This window comes from Topomyia yanbarensis, chromosome 2, assembly GCF_030247195.1.
Source record: "Topomyia yanbarensis strain Yona2022 chromosome 2, ASM3024719v1, whole genome shotgun sequence".
In the NCBI taxonomy this organism is placed as follows: Eukaryota; Metazoa; Arthropoda; class Insecta; order Diptera; family Culicidae; genus Topomyia; species Topomyia yanbarensis.
This window is the reverse complement of record NC_080671.1, coordinates 290791142-290811785: the sequence shown is the minus strand read 5'-3', so window position 1 is coordinate 290811785 and position 20644 is coordinate 290791142. Positions and strand designations below refer to the sequence as shown.

At 37.9% G+C, this 20644-nt stretch overlaps 1 protein-coding gene and 2 long non-coding RNA genes across 9 annotated transcripts in view; all 3 read right to left on the bottom strand.

The window, feature by feature from the left end:
* The window catches only part of LOC131683263 (clathrin heavy chain), a 343996-nt gene extending 336043 nt beyond the window's left edge, over nucleotides 1-7953 (bottom strand). For all 7 annotated transcript variants that reach the window (XM_058965096.1, XM_058965093.1, XM_058965100.1 and 4 more), the window contains exon 1: nucleotides 7732-7953. In XM_058965096.1, coding sequence (XP_058821079.1) covers nucleotides 7732-7788 — 57 coding nt within the window. In that variant the 5' untranslated portion in view covers nucleotides 7789-7953. The remainder of the gene's footprint in view (nucleotides 1-7731) is intronic.
* A 1043-nt stretch (nucleotides 7954-8996) lies between these two features.
* On the bottom strand, nucleotides 8997-9496 carry LOC131683264 (uncharacterized). The gene is made up of 2 exons (XR_009304459.1): nucleotides 9430-9496; nucleotides 8997-9301 (listed from the first exon to the last, which is right to left on the bottom strand). It is a non-coding gene; the product is annotated as an uncharacterized LOC131683264 (long non-coding RNA).
* Nucleotides 9497-11768: 2272 nt separating this feature from the next.
* On the bottom strand, nucleotides 11769-18322 carry LOC131683262 (uncharacterized). The gene is made up of 5 exons (XR_009304458.1): nucleotides 18061-18322; nucleotides 17953-18002; nucleotides 12732-12814; nucleotides 12283-12463; nucleotides 11769-12228 (listed from the first exon to the last, which is right to left on the bottom strand). It is a non-coding gene; the product is annotated as an uncharacterized LOC131683262 (long non-coding RNA).
* Between the last annotated feature and the right edge of the window lie 2322 nt (nucleotides 18323-20644).

The window sequence follows — 20644 nt, the reverse complement described above, 5'->3', positions numbered from 1 at the left end:
TTAATTTTTGTTCGTGGGTTCATGTTTACGAAAGTACTATCTCAGCTAAATTATTTGCCGAGCTAGGAAGATGCAATTGAGTGTGTAAAGATACAAAAATTAAAAAAATTAAAATATGAAAATTTAAATCGACTCGTATTAGGACTGGAGACCTCACAGCGAGGGGAACGTCACTTCAGAATAATTGTTATATTCCGTTCGATTTTGCATGAATTTTCATTTTTCGGCATTTTAGAAAATTTAAAAAAATTTCTATTACATCGAGTATTGCTAAAATAAAAAAAGATCAACAAATTTATCCAATCTCAATCCAATTTTGCTCGAATTCCAATCAATTTGATGTAACTGGCAACTCTGCATGCTCTATTTTCGAAACATTCAATAATTCTGGCAACAAAATTTATGTTTCTGTTTTGATTAGGCAATCCATTAGACGTTTGTTTGACAATTCAGCGGTGGGTTCTGTCAACAAGTCTACTCCTGCGAACAGAAAAACTCGTCCGACAAATAACTTTGTTAGTCCGATTCGTTTGATGTTGGATCGAGTCAACGATATTGTCGGACGTCGCACCCCTCGGAGTAACGTCAGAATAAGTAAACAAGAAATAAGCAGCTGATCAGAAACGTCTCATGGATTGCCTAATTACTACTATAAAGCGCGATTCAGACGATACATCAGCTTCCGTCAACGTCAACGGAACGTCACCGTTCCGTCAGGATAAGTTAAATACTTTTCTCTTGCGTCCGTTCACACATGCCGTACGTCAAAACGTTCCGTGCCGTTGATGTTGTGTGTGAATGCCTCCATTTAACTGCATGTAACTTATCCTGACGGAACGGTGACGTTCCGTTGACGTTGACGGAAGCTGATATATCGTCTGAATCGTCCTTAAGGATACAAACAGGTGTGTAATACTATGTTCACATTGGCACTGATATCAAGTGATATGCGGATAATCTTGATATCCGGTGATATTACATACCATATCACTTGATATCCCATACATTTTAAATGTCATCTCATATCATCTTCTTTGCGTGATATACGGGATATCATGAACGAAATCAAGTCAAATTGTCAAAAGTAGTGACTAGCAACACGGATAGCGGCATTGAACGCACTCATTTATAAATGTCATTTCGAAAATTCATTGGATCGCGGCAAGCGTTGACTTGATGTTTTTCGTGAAAAAACCACAACAAACATCTCAAAGTTCTAAAATGTGAAAAAGAGGTTCACAGTTTGTGCTAGTAACAGTGCAATATTGCTCTGCCAAGTGATGTTATGCAGCAAAGACAGTGTGATGCGGCTTGGCCACATGGTGTCCAAGGATCCGAAGCGGACTACAGCCAGAATACTGGAATACCAACCAGGACGAGCTGTTGGCAAACTCGCCATCGGAATTACAAACAAATCCGTAATCCACTCGCCCGGTTTACTCAAACATGGGGGTCTCAAGCTAGCAATGCTAGCAACGTCGGACAGCACTCATGAGGCTGAAGAATGCTGTTATACATATTGTGTAAATGTGAGATTCTGTAACAATCACGAAAAATGCCGCTGGCTAATGTGACAACGACATTTCACTTTTTTGAATGCCGTTTAAAACTAGCCGTAACCCCTACGTTTGAGTTAACCGGGCAAACGAGGGGATCACAGGTTTGTTTAAACTTCAGACAGCGGTTTTGCAGACACTGTCACTATTACTAGTGTTATTAAACACATCTTTATCAGTTTAACTGATTTGAAAACAAAATTCAATATCCGCTCTAGAATTCGGCTTATTCCGGCCGAAATACTTTAATTTGGCAAAAAAAACACTAAACTAAAGACTTACCAGACAATTACCGAAAAAATAGTAAAAAATCGCGGTAAAATGAAAAGAAAGTAAAGCTTCAGACATAACTGTCGTGACTGGAGCTTTTGCATCTGCTCTCATCCATTTCCTTACAAAAACTGAAGCTAGTTTGTTATAGAGATTTCATCGGTCTTCAAATGAAAAACCTGTTTTAATAAACCTAGCGGTGTAATTGTACCTTTCTCAACCAATATTCCAGTTCTAAAATTTTCTAAAAGGGACAGGGCCAAATCGAAAACTTGAACCATCACAACCAGCTATCGGCGGTCTGAGATTTTGTTTAGCCGTCTTGATCAGCTGGTGGGGGAAGAAAGGTAATGTTTGCAAAATGTTTAGGAAGGATTCTTTATGCACAAACACCACAAATTGTTTACGAAAGTTTTTTATAACAGCCACGGTATTATTAAATTGAAGGAAATGCGGATGTGAGGGTTGTCCAAGGGGGAGGGTGTATGAGGGAAGGGGTTGGTGGAAGGGTAAGGTAGGGAGGGGGGCGATACAGTACCTAACTGCATATTATACCTTCCATTCGAGACTTGGTTTGAGAAAATCGGTTCAGTCATGACCGAAGAATTGATGTGATTTTGTTGTGGAATATGCCCGGAATCCGGGACTTCCGGAACTGTCGATAGTAGACAACATATTCAAAGAATATTTGATTGGCAATCAGTAATCTAAACCTGCTAATCAATGTAATTTGGTGACCAATGAGGTATTACGTTTGTATGGGGAATTCCAGTGTAACCTTACTAACCAACCTGTAACTCCGGTACTAAAAGTCAGAACCGAATGAAATTCAGTAACAGTCAATGGGATTACTGAAACTTTTATTTGAAATCAAGTTTGAAAAAAAATCGGTCAAGAATTGGGAAATTGGTGTTGCATTAGCTTAGGAACTTGGCGAGTTCCCCGGGGGCATCTAGAACCGTCATAGGTGGCCAATGTAGTCAAAGCTTTAATTGGTTATTACTGATCTACACCCGCATATCCAAGTAATGGTGACCCATTTTAATATGTATTACATCGTTCGGACATCATGGTATTACCAGAATTCACTCTTCAATCCTTAATTCCGAAACCGAAAGTCGGATCAACTAAAAATTCACTAGCAGCTTATGGAAGCGCTATACCTTTTATTTGAAACTAAGTTTGTGAAAATCGGTTCAGCCATCTCTGAGGAAATTGTGTGAGTTTAAATGACTCACACACATGCATACACACACAGACATTTTCCGATCTCGACGAATTGAATCGAATGGTATATGATGCTCGGCCATCCGGGCCTCGTTTAAAAAGTCGATTTTTACAATGATTGTATAACCTTTCTTTATATGAGAATGGCAAAAATAACGACATTCTCGGTGGTCAAAAGCACAGGATGCATATGGAGATAAATTTCTAATATAAATAGGGGAACTGTGGGTAAAATGAACAGGGGGGGGGGGGGGTAAAATGAACAGGTGGCCAAATCAAGTCAATGTTAGTGAAATTTAGAACAAACTTCACAGAAACGTAATCTGCCAAGAATTCAAAGGATATTGAAATCATTTCTTTTGATAAAAAGCTGTCGGATGTGAAATAAATATGATGAAAACAAAAATCGGCATTCATCTTTGTCGCTGATGTTAAATTCGGCATGTAGAATATAAGGTTTTTTGAGGTGAAATTTTAATTTTATTATGAAAATGGCCTTACATGACAGTAATTGAACCTCTTGCAGATATTTCACAGCAATAAGTAGGGATCAGGAAAAATTGGCTCAATCGGAACGACTGTTTAAAAATAAAATGTCTTAGGGGGTAAAATGAACAGGTTGTAGTGGGGGTAATATGAACCATCTTGCTGCTCCAAGTACCAAGCCTCAAAATTAATCGCTAAGTTCAAGTTGCTATATCTTCATTGTTCTCCAACAGATCCTTAAAATTTAATCACCTATGGATAACACCAAGTTTGTAGATGTGTTTCGATGTCACAGAATTGTAAATTGGTTAGTATTACATGAAAATTTAATTTTTCCGTGACAAGTTTTTTTGCCTACAAAATGCCCTGTGTATGCAATTCTCATGAGCCGCTGGGACATCAACATTGCTCGAAAAAATGCTTTTGAACTCTAAGCATTGCATACATACAGAACATTTTGCAGGTCACTAGAAGGTGTTCATTTTACCACCAGCACATGTTCATTTTACCCACACGCTATAAACGTGTCTCTTTTTGGACATGTTTTGAAATCAAGAATAATGTTTGAAAACTTGTGTTTATGTCAAAGTATTTTCATCAAATATGTACAAAACATGTCTAACAAGCAACATATAAGGTGATTGTAGTATCTCAATCACTTATTAGTTAGAAAATAATGACTTTGCTTAACGTGTTCATTTTACCACCAGTTCCCAGTTGGTAGTAAGAGCTTCCTGTTAGTTGCATTTACGTGTTACTATGTTTTAATTGTCGCAAGGTTCTGCTGTATCGATTTTGTTGACTATTTTCTGCAAATTTGAGACTAAGAGAAACGAAAGCAATGAAATTGAAAGACGGATAGGTATTCTAGAGCGAATCAGTTATAAACTTAGAACGGAAAACTGGAACTAGGCAGGCTCATATGGGCATGATCGAAAGGAAATGTGGAGAATTCTTTGCCTTCTGCAGAGTAGGAGTTGGGCGTTGCACCCAAGTCTACCGCATGGTCTATGGTAGAACATAACTCATCATCATGTTTTACCGCCGACGCCGGCAAAAAAATCTTCACAAATCCTCGCCTAGAACGACCATGCGATCATTCTCGTTTCTCTTAGTCTCAAATTTGCCGAAAATAGCCAACCAAATAGATAAAGTAGTTGCATTTGAGTAGATAATTTTGGAAGTGACAGATTCACCCGCATTCGCCACCTGGCTTTTTGATTGGCGAAAAGATTTTTGCAGCCTTCCCAAATGAACATCGCGCACGAAGGTTTCTCAGTTACTGTGCTTATTTAAAATACACATTTCGCGTACAAACCGGAATACGCCAATTTGTACAAAAATACGTGCACATGTTCGCTTGCACAGTCGAACTCGAATGTGTGTACAGAGTGTACGTACACACTGATTCGTGACACCTGTTTTCTCTTCTCTACCCTAATCATCGCTAGCGTGGTCTCTTTTTGCTTTGCGCGTAGCTTCACAACGTACGCACCTGGTGTACCTACACGGATGTTTAACCGAACTTTGTACAACAGTGCACCGTTCGCTTAGGTTCGGTGTTTCATGTCGTTTTTGCTTGAACCCGAACTTGAGTCAGGCTGCAACTCTAATTGCTGTCATCAGTTCATACATTATGGCAGTAGATGGGGTTAGACTAAGATTCAAAAACGGCATTAGACGAATATGTATATCGGCACAAAGCGTTTGATGTTGATCTCGCACACAAAATTTTGTACACGTTTGCAAACATGTTCATGTTCATGGGAAGACTGGATTTATTTTTGATTGAAGATTTCGTTTTGGACATCTGCCACTTTTTTGCAATCGGTTCGAATGTAAGCCAATCAATGAATAAAGCATTACTAGTTTTTAGTTCGTTTATTTAAAACGCACAAATGCGTTAGCTTGGCGGTGCCACATTCTTTTTTTTTACATTTTGAATATCTCAAAACTAAAAGGTTACAATACACAAAATTACTTATTTTTATTTGCCTTCCAGGTCTATTTACAGATGATGTGATACAGTCGTGATTCGCTGTTTGGACACTTTTAGCTGGACCGCTTATTAGTTGGACCTCCGCTAGTTGGACCATTGTCCAACTAAAAAGCATCTGAATGTCAAAATCTTATGTCAAATTTACTTTGACAATTTGACAATTATTAGAGATGTAAATAGATGCATTTACACTGCCAACATCTCCGTTGGAGAGTTTCTGACATTTGGCAGTCTGTCCAACTATTGAATCAAATTCCTTAGTTGGACAAGGCTGTGGACCAACCAGCGAATCACGACTGTAGTTATTCTTTGCTGTTGTTATTACTGATGTAGCATGGGAATAATATGGTGTAATGATGCAGTTCTCGTCGCGAAGTACGTCTTGCAAGATGATTTTGCCTTAAGGGGGGGGGGGGGGGTTTACAGGTTTCAGCAGGAAAAGAAAATCACTTATTTTGAGAATTATTTTAGAACTTTGGGTGAAGCAAATTGACAAAAACTTTTGTGTATTATAATGTATCATTTCAATAACATTCTGTAATTTGTTTATGCAATAATATCGACTCGGTGATGAAGCTTGGTAGAATGTCTTTGAAAAAAACACGATTTTGTGATAATTTTTCTATCAGCGGCTGCTCGTTCAGTGAGCCATATTCCGGAGGGTTAATTATACTTTGAACTTCTTAATTCAAATTTATTTCATCATTTTAATTTATACTAAGCTGTTTCAGAGGGGGTCGGGTTTTGAAGTTTTCTCAGTTGAACCTTAAAGATTTTTTAATATCAGGTTTTAATAATGCCAAGCTCATGCGAGATTGACCTCATCAACAAGTGTGACATATGAAACTTGAATAAATTTCCGATTATTTGCAGATGGTTTGGATGAATTGGAATGAACATAAAAATTTAGTAGAAGCAACCGTACGCTTAGAAATATTTTGGGAACGCAGAAGCGTATTTACATCAGTTTAACAACAATGGATATACGTCCTAATAATGCATTGGAATAACGGAAGACAGATCCTTGTGATATGACAGGTGGTGTTAGCGACTACTGTGAGAATAAAGACGACAAGAACGAGGTGATAGGGCATCAAAGTGTTTGCCCTTCAGCTGTTGCTTTCACGATTCCACGATTTTTTCCTTAAGCTGGTACGAAATCCAAAGCGTAGATTTGGACCTATGTTATGAGAGGCAAATCCCCTATTGGTTAGATCCATCAATATTAACCGACAGCCATGGACGAGTTTAGAATCGAAGCTACGTGAACCCATAGCTCTTAACATAGTCTAGCTATCTGGCAAAATTATCTACTGCTTACTCCTTGGGTCGTTTCTAAGTAGACACTTTCATCTCAATTGCTTAAAAGACAAACGGTGTAGAAACTAGAGCCTTGTAGAACCTACAGTAAGGACCACACATCCTACTCCCACGCCGCAGCATCTTTTTGAGTAATCGGTACATATTCTGTTGTGTTCAGTCAGATATTACAACCTCGAATGGTAGATCAAAGACTTCGGCATGATGTTAGTGAATGTATTTAAGTACAACAGTCCCGAGACTAGCTACAGGATTTTGAAAAGCCTCGCAGTATCCCTCAGTTAATACCGATAGATACAATATGTATTAATAAGACACTACGTGCTGTATCCATTTTAATGTAGGCATATAATGGCACTAGTTTTAACATTGATGCCAATGCAATCGTTGGGGCCGATTTTATTGCCCCTGTGATAACTAAACAAGCCACTCTTTATACCTTTGATAGTTACAGACAAGCCTTTTTGCTTTCCTCTCTGAGCCCTCACAAAATTGAAGCATACGCAATCATTAGTCTTATGACGAAAGGGCAAAGCCAGTGCGCCATTTTTGGCTTCAATCCCATTTTTCCCAGAGACTTCGGCAAGCCATCATGTATTTTAGGGCCTTTCTGTAGTTCTTTTGATACGCAGATTTCACAACAGCTTACGATTCCACAACAGTTTATTAAAATGATAACGATGTTGGCTGGAATTGTTTGTATTTCGATTCCCTCACTCAATACACATTAGATTTCTTCTAGCACTTGACTCTTGCCCCAGCTTACAAAAGGGAAACCAGGAACAATGAAACTTGCTCACTTCCTACGGTCTGGTAATTAGAGTATAATCCAATGCAGGAACGTTTGTCTCCCTGTTAAAGCTTTGTATATACCTCTTGTGAAATGAAGTTGCAAAATATGTTGCCTTTTTCCGTGTGGGATTTTGACATTTGCTCACGAGACGCGTAGCACGAACAAAAACATTATTAATCGAATTTAAACATATGTGCGCACAATAATGCAGACTATTTCTTATTACAAATTGTTAAATCTTTCAAATTGTTATGATTGAAAATTTATGACACTTGAGTTGTCATGTCAATTGTCAAACGATATCACCTCGCATTAATGTGAACACTTTGACATGATATCCATATCATCTCGTTATATCAAGTGATATCAGCGCTAATGTGAACATAGTATAAGGCGGCAATTTTTGTGACATGTGGGTACCATTGTATAAAAAATTGTATCTCGCTTCAATTTATTGCCACTTGGTCATGTCTTCTCATTAAGGATTCTAAACAAATATAAAAATATTAAAAAAATAAGAACCACATAGAACTTGATTTTGCCAATTGTAGAATCTTAGCGCTTGGCCAAGTTACAAGATACTTGTAACTATTTTCAATCTCATAGTGGAATATATAAAACCTTCCATTTAGTACAACGGAAGTTATTGATAGTCAGAAAATGACTCTCCGTATAACGTTGGATTCAGTTTTTTTTTTCTAATTCCTGATAGCAATTAGACTACTAGATTGCTTGATACCCCTGCACTGAAAAAAATCCAAACGTTAATTCTATTTGCTTCAAACCGCTTAAAATTCATATGAAGAAGAAATGCTATTGTTATCTCGTGCACACATATATTCTATGTGTCAACTGTATAAACTATGTATGAACACACATAAGTTATATGTGCATATTGTTATAGAATGGGGTTTTATGTGCCCAATAGTTATGAAATGTGAATGTAAGATTAATATTTCTTGTAAATACACACATTAGGTTTATGTGCCAGCAAATAGTGTCTATATGCCTCCGTTAATTGCAAAAATCTATGTGTAAAATCAATAGGCATAACGTTTACTTTTTTTTGAGTGTGGAATTATTGATAATACTGAAAAAAGTAACAGCGACGGGACCACTAATTCCAAAAGCCTATGGTGATTATTTTAAAATAAGTAGAATAATGATAATGGCATTCATCTTTTCTATAGATTGGTGATGCCCTTTACTCTGGAGACCAGAGCCCAGACCCAACAGCTGCTGACGGCGGAATGCATCAAAAACTAATACTACTACAGTGCATCGTCGATCATTATTCGCTTCCGGACGAGTGTACTTCGCGGAAAATCTAGTAAAAAGCATGGGAGAGCTTTCAAACAATGATATGTATTTTTCAACAATATGTGTTGCTTAGTACCGGTTTTCCTACTATAAAAACTGGTATTTACCATTATAAATCATATTAAAACCTTTTACAAAACTGTTGGATTCAATAATATACGTAGTAGTCCACAGCGGCGTGTTTCGATCAACATAGAAAATAAACGATCCGCCTAATCTTTCACACCATCTGTTTGTAATGATCTTCTTTATTTACTTTACGCCACCTTCTAGCTGCTATCACAGTGCTTAAATTTTTGGTTGTCAATTCATACGGTAAGCTGGATCTACCTACAATATTATTACCAGCATAATGCCCATAAAGTAAGTACAAAAAAACAAACTAATTGGTGCCAATCAATATAACATTCTGCATTTTGTATTTTGGTAAAAACTACTCATATTGCATTAGCAATTACCTAATTCTAGCTGCAGTTTTGTCGATGTGACTTTCTTAAAAATACAGGAATGTGGGCATTAGGAAAGTGCACAAGTATACACGCTTACCGGCCGTTACCTAATTTTGGGTAGAATCCTACCCAAAATGAACTAAAGTGCATCTCCTCACTTTTGGGTAACAAGCTTTGAACTTAAATTTTGGGTAGTGTGAGGACTACCCAAAGTTTGGGTTACAGATAACCCAAGCGTTGGGTACAGAGCGGGTAACCCAAAGTTTAAGTAACGATGAAATAATCCAAAATTTGAGTAACGAGCGGATAACCCAACATTTGAGTAACGCGCGGATAACCCAACATTTGAGTACTGAGCGGATAACCCAAAATTTGAGTACTGAGCGGATAACTGGAAATTTGAGTACTGAGCGGATAACCCAAAATTTGAGTAAAGAGCGGATAACCCAAAATTTATAACGAGCGGATAACCCAAAATTTCTGTAACGTTCGGATAACCCAAAATATAGGCTTCCAATATATATTATTGTTACCACAAAACACTTGAAACTACCATAAATATGGGTGTCATTTGAAAGGTATTGATTAGTTGAAGGCGAAAATTGATGATTGGTGCCATTTTGAAATGCAAAATGGCGGCTTCCGGTTACCACAAAACACTTGAAACTACCATAAATATTGGTGTCATTTGAAAGGTATTGATTAGTTGAAGGCAAAAATTGATGATTGGTGCCATTATGAAATCCAAAATGGCGGCTTCCGGTTACCACAAAACACTGAAAACCACCTATCATTTAAACGGTAATAATTATGGCTATCATTTAAACGGAAATAATTAGTAGAAGACGAAAATTGATGATTGACGCCATTTTGAAATCCAAGATGGCGGCTTCCGGTTACCATAAAACACTGAAAATCACCATCAATATGGGTGTCGTTTGAAAGGTAGTAATTAGTAGAAGGCGAAAATTGATGATTGGCGCCATTTTGAAATCCAAGATGGCGGCTTCCCGTTACCACAAAACACTTAAAACCACCATCAATATGGGTGTCATTTGAAAGGTAGTAATTAGTAGAAGATAAAAATCGATGATTGGTGCCATTTTGAAATCCAAGATGGCGGCTTCCGGTTACCACAAAACACTGAAAACCACCATCAATATGATGGTCATTTGAAAAGTAGTAATTGTTAGAAGGCGAAAATTGACGATTGACGCCATTTTTAAATCCAAGATGGCGGCTTCCGGTTACCATAAAACACTGAAAATCACCATCAATATGGGTGTCGTTTGAAAGGTGGTAATTAGTAGAAGGCGAAAATTGATGATTGGCGCCATTTTGAAATCCAAGATGGCGGCTTCCCGTTACCACAAAACACTTAAAACCACCATCAATATGGGTGTCATTTGAAAGGTAGTAATTAGTAGAAGATAAAAATCGATGATTGGTGCCATTTTGAAATCCAAGATGGCGGCTTCCGGTTACCACAAAACACTGAAAACCACCATCAATATGAGGGTCATTTGAAAGGTAGTAATTGTTAGAAGGCGAAAATTGATGATTGGCGCCATTTTGAAATCCAAAACACTGAAAACCGTCATCAATATGGGTGTCGTTTGAAAGTTAGTAATTAGTAGAAGGCAAAAATTGATGATTGGTGCCATTTTGAAATCCAAGATGGCGGTTTCCGGTTACCAGAAAACACTAAAAATCACCATCAATATGGGTGTCATTTGAAAGGTAGTAATTAGTAGAAGATAAAAATCGATGATTGGTGCCATTTTGAAATCCAAGATGGCGTCTTCCGGTTACCACAAAACACTGAAAACCACCATCAATATGAGGGTCATTTGAAAAGTAGTAATTAGTAGAAGATAAAAATCGATGATTGGTGCCATTTTGAAATCCAAGATGGCGACTTCCGGTTACCACAAAATACTGAAAACCACCATCAATATGAGGGTCATTTGAAAGGTAGTAATTGTTAGAAGGCGAAAATTGATGATTGGCGCCATTTTGAAATCCAAGATGGCGGCTTCCTGTTACCATAAAACACTGAAAACCGTCATCAATATGGGTGTCGTTTGAAAGTTAGTAATTAGTAGGAGGCAAAGATTGATTATTGGTGCCATTTTGAAATCCAAGATGGCGGTTTCCGGTTACCACAAAACACTGAAAATCACCATCAATATGGGTGTCATTTGAAAGGTAGTAATTAGTAGAAGATAAAAATCGATGATTGGTGCCATTTTGAAATCCAAGATGGCGCCTTCCGGTTACCACAAAACACTGAAAACCACCATCAATATGAGGGTCATTTGAAAGGTAGTAATTAATAGAAAGTGAAAATTGATGATTGGCGTCATTTTGAAATCCAAGATGGCGGCTGGTAACAAAACACTTAAAACCACCATCAATATGGGTGGTTACCCCTCAGGTTTAAGAACAATTATTCACTAGTGGTCTATCCCCCATACGCTTGCTCATATGTCAGTGGCACCATAATTGCAAATGTGGCCACAGTCCCAGCTACAAATATATTTGAAATGAATTAATCATCAACAAAAAACAAAAAAAAATGAATGCACAATTAAAATACTTGTCTCTTAGACAGCCAGAATTCTATATTATATTCCAGCCGGTATGACTAAAGTCAAATGGAATTGTAGTGGCTCGGAGCTCGGGTAAGCTACAGTCTTGTTCAAATGTTCCGTATTGCTCGATGTATCTGAAGTCAATAACCGAGATGACGTTGTTTCACCGGTGTTGACTATTGGAAGCCTCAGTTTGACATGACTGAATAGTTTCCTGAAAAAAATGTTATTATATATACGTTATACCACAACCACGTCTTAACCATACCTGAAGTCACCACGCAGATGCGAGGTCATCTAAACGCAACCAAGACCCATAGCAACAGGTGGAATATCGAAACAAGCCACGCGGCTCGCCACCAACGAGTTGCCGATCCACGAGGCAGCACGTCGAAGCCACGTGAACGGAATCGAACGACAGCAAGGAGTGCAGAGGCAGCAGAAATAATCTATAAAAAGTGGTAGAAATTAAATTAATCTTATGGCGCTTTCGTTTGTTCTTGGTGCTACACAGGTGTAGTGCAAAAAAAGAGATAGACTGATTACACTAAGGTTTGAATGAGTGTAGCACCGACTACACTGGTGTAGTGCAGAGTCAAAAACGAAAACGCCATTAGTTTATCTTCCAGTGTATCCACAAGTAACAGTGAATAAATGTCGTTTCCACGCCCACGATAACAACTTATATTACATGCAAAACTGTTCTTATTTACTTACCAAATATTTTGAGGAGAAAAATTTCTTCAATTATTTATTTGTTTTCCGTTCGTTGGCAACAAAAAGTGCAACTCGATCATCATCTGCAAAACGAAACGCGTCAGATTTTTAATTTTTAGTTTGTGTAATTTTGCAACATTTTCCCTTTAGATAGATTTAATAGGTGTTTGAAACAAGACGACCTAAAATGCACGGAATAAATTCTTCGATGCCGCACGCCATATTCTTTAGATTCGGAGTCACAGGACCGAATCAATTTTGCAACCCTGGGGGTATTGATGACAATGCTTTAAATATACGATTCGATTAATAGAATTAAATTACAGGACTAGATTTAAAATAATAAATATCCTTACATATCCAACTGCTCCGGAAAACGATGCGAGGCTACCAAAATTTGTTTATATTTCTTTAACCGTATCCAGGCCTGCGTTGACGTTTTTCGTTTTCTCAGTTTTCTCAAACCACTCAAAAGAAATATCAAACTGGGACATCATCAAGCGGTAAGTGCGGTCAAATCTGAAGGGACATGAGTGTTAAATGTACCACTATTTGCTATAACTTGTTCGTACGATTTACGTTTTGCCTTTCTCAATAGAAAACTGCTCTGAAAACCGTCTTTTCAACGGAGACCCGGAGGCTCGAGTGACATATACCATTCGATTCAGTTCGTCAATTCTCTGTGTGTATGTGACCACAATCTCACTCACTTTTCTCAGAGATGGCTGAACCGATTTTCATAAACTTAGTCTCAAATGAAACGTGCATCCTGTAGGCTGCTATCTGCTAATGGATCTGACTTCCGGTTCCGGAGTTACAGAGTGAAGAGTACGATCACGCAGAAAATGTTGATTTTAAAAAATTCTGTAATGAATGTATAAAGGTGAAAACTTTTTCAAACTGGTGCCACATCTACTTAGATTTGTAGTACTAGGTCACTAACAGCCATTCAAAGTCTCTTTGGTCACATTGGCCACCATCGTCGGTTCCGGAAGCCCCGGCGGAAGTATCCAAATTTAGAATTACAGTTTCATTGGTTTTTCGGAGATTCGACCAAACTTGGTCTCAAATGAAAGGTGTTTTATCCCCGTAAATGGCTATCAAATTTCATCTCGATCCGATTTCCGATTCCAGAGTTATGGGTTGTGGGGTGCGGTCACTAAGCAAAATCTGTTTCAAATCGAATATTCTAGGGGAATTGTATTGACCATTAGAAGGTAGAAATTGAGCAGCTTCTAGTGCTGCGAGGGAAGCTCCTATCTTTATGAAAAAAGAATTCGTGTTTCTTAACATCACTGTTTTCAAGGAAAAATAGTTTTGAAACCCTACGTGTACTAGAAAAATTTTGGGAATGAAAGGGTTAAAAGCAATAGATAGATGATTTGAAAAAAGGAAGAGCGTCAGTACGATGATTTCCATTTCACCGAATGCTAGTTTACGAAATGGATGATTCTAGAAACATAGTTATTTTTAATGGTACTATCGAAGTACTTAGAAATATAGGGAAGATCTGATATTATCAGCCACCGATATTGTCTGTGCCTGATTCAGTCTACCCCCGATTTTGTCAGTGCATTGACCCCATTCTGTCACCTCTTGCATGAAAATTTGTTTGATGGGCTCTATCAAACAAGCCAAGTCAATCGTCTTAGATTTCAAAATGGCGCCAATCGTCGATTTTTGGCTTCTACTAATCAATACCTTTCAAATCACAACCATATTGATAATGGTTTTTGATGTTTTGTGGTAACCGAACGCCGCCATCTTGGATTTCAAATGGCTCCAATCGTCAATTTTCGCCTTCTACTAATTACTACCATTCCAATGACACCCATATTGATGGTGGTTTACGGTGTTTTGTGATAACCGAAAGCGGCCATCTTGGTTTTCCAAATGGAACCAATCATCAATTTTCGCCTTCTTCTAATAACTACCTACCATTTTGGGTGTGATTTTCAGTGTTTTGTGGCAACCGGAAGCCGCCATCTTGGATTTCGGAATGGCACCAATCATTAATTTTTGCCTTCTACTAAACACTACATTTTAATTGACACCCATATTGATGATGGTTTTCAATATTTTGTAGTAACCGGAAGTCGCCATGATGGAACTCAAAATGGCGCCAATAGGGATCTTTAATTTGGAAAAATTATGTCAGTGTTTCATATGTACTGATAGCGGGTGTCCTCACGAGTACACTCATATCATTCTTAAACCTTAATTATTCTTTTCTGATTTTTAAATTTAAAAAAACCAAATTAAATTCAACCAACAAACTGACAGTTGTTCTACTAAATGACGTAACTGCAAATATCTCGTTCGCCTCATTGTCAACCGGGTCAGCACCCCACACGGCATGATCTGGTACTTTTGCAATCCGTTAGCAGCCTGCCATCCCAAGTTTCATCTGCAAACTATGGTAGATCTGATAAGGCAACCTATAGAGTTGTGCAAGTCGCATGGGTTTGGATGTGTTATTGTCTTAAAAGGAAACAAACTAAAACATGTTTTTTCAATAGTTTTTGGACTAAAATTGAAAAAGAACTGAGATATTAACTCACGGTACTAATATGCATCAGAAAATGCCTTAACCCGCACACCCCTAAAGATCCCTATTATCAATTTTTGCCATCTACTAATTACTACCTTGCAAATGACACCCATGCTGATGGTGGTTTTCAGTGTTTTGTGATAATCGGAATCCACCATCTTGGATTTTTAAATGGCTCCAATCATCATTTTTTGCCTTCTAATAAACACTACCTTTCAAATGGCACCTATATTAACGGTGGTTTTAAGTGTTTGGTTGTAACCATAAGCCGCCTTCTTGAATTTCAAAAAAACGCCTATCTTCAATTTACGTCATTCAGAAACCTCCCAACTGCCATTATCCAAAAGGAAATGTTACCCGAAAATTCAAAAAAAAAATCTGAAAGTAAACGCAACACTTTTTGGTTCTAATCACCTACATTTTTTAGGTGTGCACACGCAGAAAAATAATTATTAAAGTCGAATAAAATGAGGGTTTTAACCCACAACAAGCAAATTGTTCAGTGTTCAATAAAAAATGTTTGTTAATTTAAATAAAACAATTGTTGAAATAACTCTGAATAATTTATTGGGTCAAACATGAAAAAAAGTTGAATCAAAAAAATGTTTTATTGATCTCATCATAACAACAATCGAAACAAAAATACAAATTTGTTGTTTCAATAAGTCCGTTTGGTTGCTTTAAACAATACAAATATTTGTATCAATACATATCAAACATTGAAATGAAAAAAAAACTATTTTATCAATTCAAATTGTACATTTCGTTGTTTTAAATATAAGAAACGTTCAAAATAATGGTTTTGAAATGTTGAGTCAACACCAATTTTGTTGCAAAATGTAATTATATTTGTTGCAGGGCATATAATTTCAACCATCGCTCCTTCACCTGGTACATTCGCATCAACTTCAGTAGTAACAATCGGTATATTTTCCGTGACACTATCGAGTGTCTCCTGTTCATCTGCAGAATTCACTTATTCTGGGCCAATTTCAGTAGCATCTATAAGGACTATTTAAGCGTGAAAAAACATCGCCACTGTCGCTGTAGCCCGACGAATATCTCGTACTACTAGAACTGTGTCTTCTGCAGAGTTATTCTATAAAATGAAGTTGAAAGCAAGCAAGACTCTATGGATGCGATCGTCTCTGTTCTATTCTTTGATGCGTCGAAAAATCCAACAGCAGATTTTTCGTAGCATTCGTGGTACCTTCAAATGAATAAATTGTTCTCAACTCATTGCGCAAGACTAAATGATAAGTAACTTACCACTGAAGAATTTTGTTATGTTTAGAACCTTCGGCATAGCGACGGCCTACTCGCGTAAGACCATTACTTCCGCGGGATGCTTTTGCTCAGTTAGTTCCTCGGTCAAATGCTCGCTTGACATCGACTTCGAACGACTCAACGAATCCGGCAGTAATGCTAACTTGACCTTTGTTGCTATTGAATCCAACAAATCGCTGGAGAGTATATTTTCTTTGGGATTTTGTTTTCGATGTAACGCATCAAAAACAAATTACTTTCGATCGCTTCAGAATTCGATTGTTTGTCGCACGTGTAAACAACGTTCTTATTAGTTAGAACAAACTTTTATCTCTTTGTTTCAATCCAGCAAGGATTGTCGAACTAATACAGGAAGACTTTTGGAATCAATCAGACGCATGTTTATGCTTCAATCACTGATTTATTTGAAATAAACAATAATTTGGTTGATCTTCGAAAAACACAGATAACAAAACCTGTAAGATTAATGTAATAGATATTTTGGTTGATCCAACCCAAAAATCCATTTTAGTTTAATAAATTCCTTGATTTAAAATGAAAATTTTATCTTGATTAAAAGTGAAGAAATAATTTGTGGAATTAAACATAGATAATTCTTTTTCGTGCATTTAGTCACTTTTTCCCATCTTACGGTGACCGTCGTCACTCAAAATGATTATTGGAATCGCTCTGCCAGGTGACTTCTGTCACCTTGGGTGACTATAGTCACCTAAGTGACTGCGGTGATCGCTTTTTCGCTCTCACCTCACCAAACTAGGCGAGGTGACGCGTCATAACGGTGAGAAAACATTATTCTGTTTTTTAAATTTTAAACTTTTGTTTCATTAAACCTTTAGTAACATTGGAACCTTTGTTATTTTCAATCATTTGCTATATTCGACCTTTTATCATTCAACATTTCGTCGCATCTTTTAGAATTACCCCGTTTACTAAATTCACACCGCTTGAGGTTTTTGCCTGCTTTTGATCAATAGACTCGAATTAGAATTGTTGCATCCTGGAACATTTGGCATATAATTGCCAAACTGTATCGCTTTGTAGCTGCTATTTTTACTCATTACTTTAACCTGCGTGTGTCAAGGGCAACAAATGTCAATCTAATGGGCCCATCATATGTAAGAACGAGAAAATATTTAATCACCGCTAGCCGCTGCCATTGCCCTCTAGTAGTTATATTCTATTTTAACTCTAGCGATATGCATTTCAGACATTTCCAAAAAATATGAATCAACGAATATATGAATATCAACGTCCCATCATGAGTTCAATGTGTCTTTCGAGGTCCGATCGGGTTTCGGAATGATGCGGTGGCCGCTATTTAAGTACTATGAGCAACTCAACATGAACCCACAAGCAAAAAATAAACAACGTTTCAGTACTCACCGACTCATGTTTTAGATCCAGCGCTAATTGCTTTATCCTAAGTTTCTAGGCTGAAATAAATTAATCATTAATTTTAGTTGAAATTATTGCATTATGCATTATAATTACCATTCTTTTCCAGAGCCACTTCATGCAATTTGATTCACAACAATAACAATGGCTGTCAAAAACATTACCTACTACTTTGTTTGAAATGGACTACCCAAAATATAAGTACAAAGCGATGAACTTGAATTTGAGTAGACGTCATTATTCAATTCCTACCCAACACGAAGTTCACAGCGACCAACTCAAATTATGGGTAATCGCCATGTTCAAATTTCTACCTAATTTTGGGTTGCCCATGTATAAACTTTCCAGTGAGCAAATTTAACCCAAAAAATAGGTAACTTTGATTTTCAGTGTAGACTAGTAAGCCCTATAATCAATTTTGAATAGCTTTCACCGGAAAATAATTAATATTTCCACCAATTAGTTGGTGAATTCTATCTACTGGTTCTACGCTAATACTAATTATCTAGATATAATTACTAATGCTAATTAATAAGATATATCTAGGTTTCCCATATAAGAATAATCTCCAAAGTACCATTCGGAATTTGATTCGGAATCCTGAATGTAGTCAGTATGGCAAATGCAACAACCGACTCTGAAACCGATAGAATCGAAATCGGTTGTTGCATTTGAGCTGGGATTCCATACTGACTCCATTCAGGATTCCGAATCAAATTCCGAATGGTTGGACTGGGCAGTACGCATCTTTTGGATCATTCATGCAGTACCTAAATTTTGGGTTAACCACTCGTTACAAATTCTAAGTTATCTGCTCAGTACTCTAATGTTGGGTTATCCGCTCGTTACTCAAATTTTGGGTTATCTGCTCAGTATTCAAATGTTGGGTTATCCGCTCGGTACTCAAATTTTGGGTTATCTGCTTGATAATCAAATTTTGGGTTATATGATTGTTACTCAAACTTTGGGTTATCCGCTCTGTACCCAACGCTTGGGTTATCCGTAACCCAAACTTTTGGTAGCCCTCACACTACCCAAAATTTAAGTTCATAGCGTGTTACCCAAAAGTGAGGAGATGCACTTTCCCAGTCAAGCTGAGCCGGAAATGAACCGGAATTCTGGCTGGTTCCAGTTCGTATTCCGGCTCCAGTGACACAACCGATTCTAGTTAGAGTTCCGGCTGTCAATGGAGCCGGAATGCGAACTGGAACCAGCCAGAATTCCAGTTCATTTCCGGCTGAACTTTACTGGGTTAGTCCATTTTGGGTAGGTTTCTACCCAAAATTAGGTAAAAGCTGGTAAGCGTGTAAGTCTTGGTTTGGCAGCCCTGTCAGATTTCTGCGCGTATCCTGTCGGGTTAGTTGAGCTAAGCTAGAGCGAACTCGGTTTCGCTCGCGTTTTCTGGCAAATTTTGACAGTAACCGAGCAAAACCCTGACATAACTCGGACATAAACTGTGCAAAGATCCTGGCAATTCCTAGCTGGTCGAATTTATCACGAATCGTGCAAAACGTCTGACAAAGATGTGGCAGGAAGCGTGCAGAGATCTTGGCCGTACATTTCTGGCTCGATTCTGGATAAAAGTGAGCAGCATCGGTTGGTTTAACCGCTTCTGTCAGAAACGGTTGTTGCGTTTGAGCGAATTCGTTGCCAGAAATCTCGCAAAATGCTCGCAGAAACTCTGCAAGCATCAATTTCGCTTTGCTCAACTTTTGCTAACTTTCTGCTTGCCACGCTGACCTGGTAGCCCTCTAAGAACGGTTGGTTTCAAAATCGTCCAATGAAGGACGTTCGTTGGACCAATTTGAATAACGCACAAATAACCGTTCAACAAACGTCCATCGTTGCCCAGTTAAACTCATTCCGGAACCGGTTCGGATTTCTGAATGGAGTCATTATGGATTCCAAATCAAATGCAACAACCGATTCCGACTCAGAATCGGTTGTTGCATTTGATTTGGAATCCATACTGACTCCATTCAGGATTCCGAATCAAATTCCGAATGGTTTGACCGGGTGGACCCGTCACAGAAAACAGACATCCATGATCGAACAAAAATATTTAAAAAACGTGTGTAAACATTTGAATTAATATACGAAAAACACTTGCGCCGCCACACCAACCTATCCCAACTATCCGTCAAATCGATCCCGGAACCGGTTCGAAATCCTGGATGGATTCAGCATGGAATCTAGCTCAAAGAAAACAACCGATTCCGACTCTATCGGTTGACGCATTTGAGCTGGAATTCATGCTGGAAGTCCGAATCGGTTCCGGACTAGTTTGACTAGGTAGAGGAATAACCGCTGTCAATTCTGTCGCACTGAGCCACAAAAAAACATGACGACAGTAGCGCACCTGGTTTAGATATCCAAACTACCTTCGAAACCGTTAGAGATTTTACACAAGTTGAATGCTGAAGATGGACGTCTGTTCTCTGTGATAAAATATTGAGTTCAAGTGAATGTTCTGGTGTCAAACGAAAGAACGAGTGTTTTCTTATCGCCTGTAATCAAGCTTTTTGTGAAACTATGTGATATTTATTTTAAAACAATCGTCATGTTTTTTTGTGGCTGAGTGCGACAGAATTGACAGCGGTTATTCCTCTACCCAGTCAAACTAGTCCGGAACCGATTCGGACTTCCAGCATGAATTCCAGCTCAAATGCGTCAACCGATA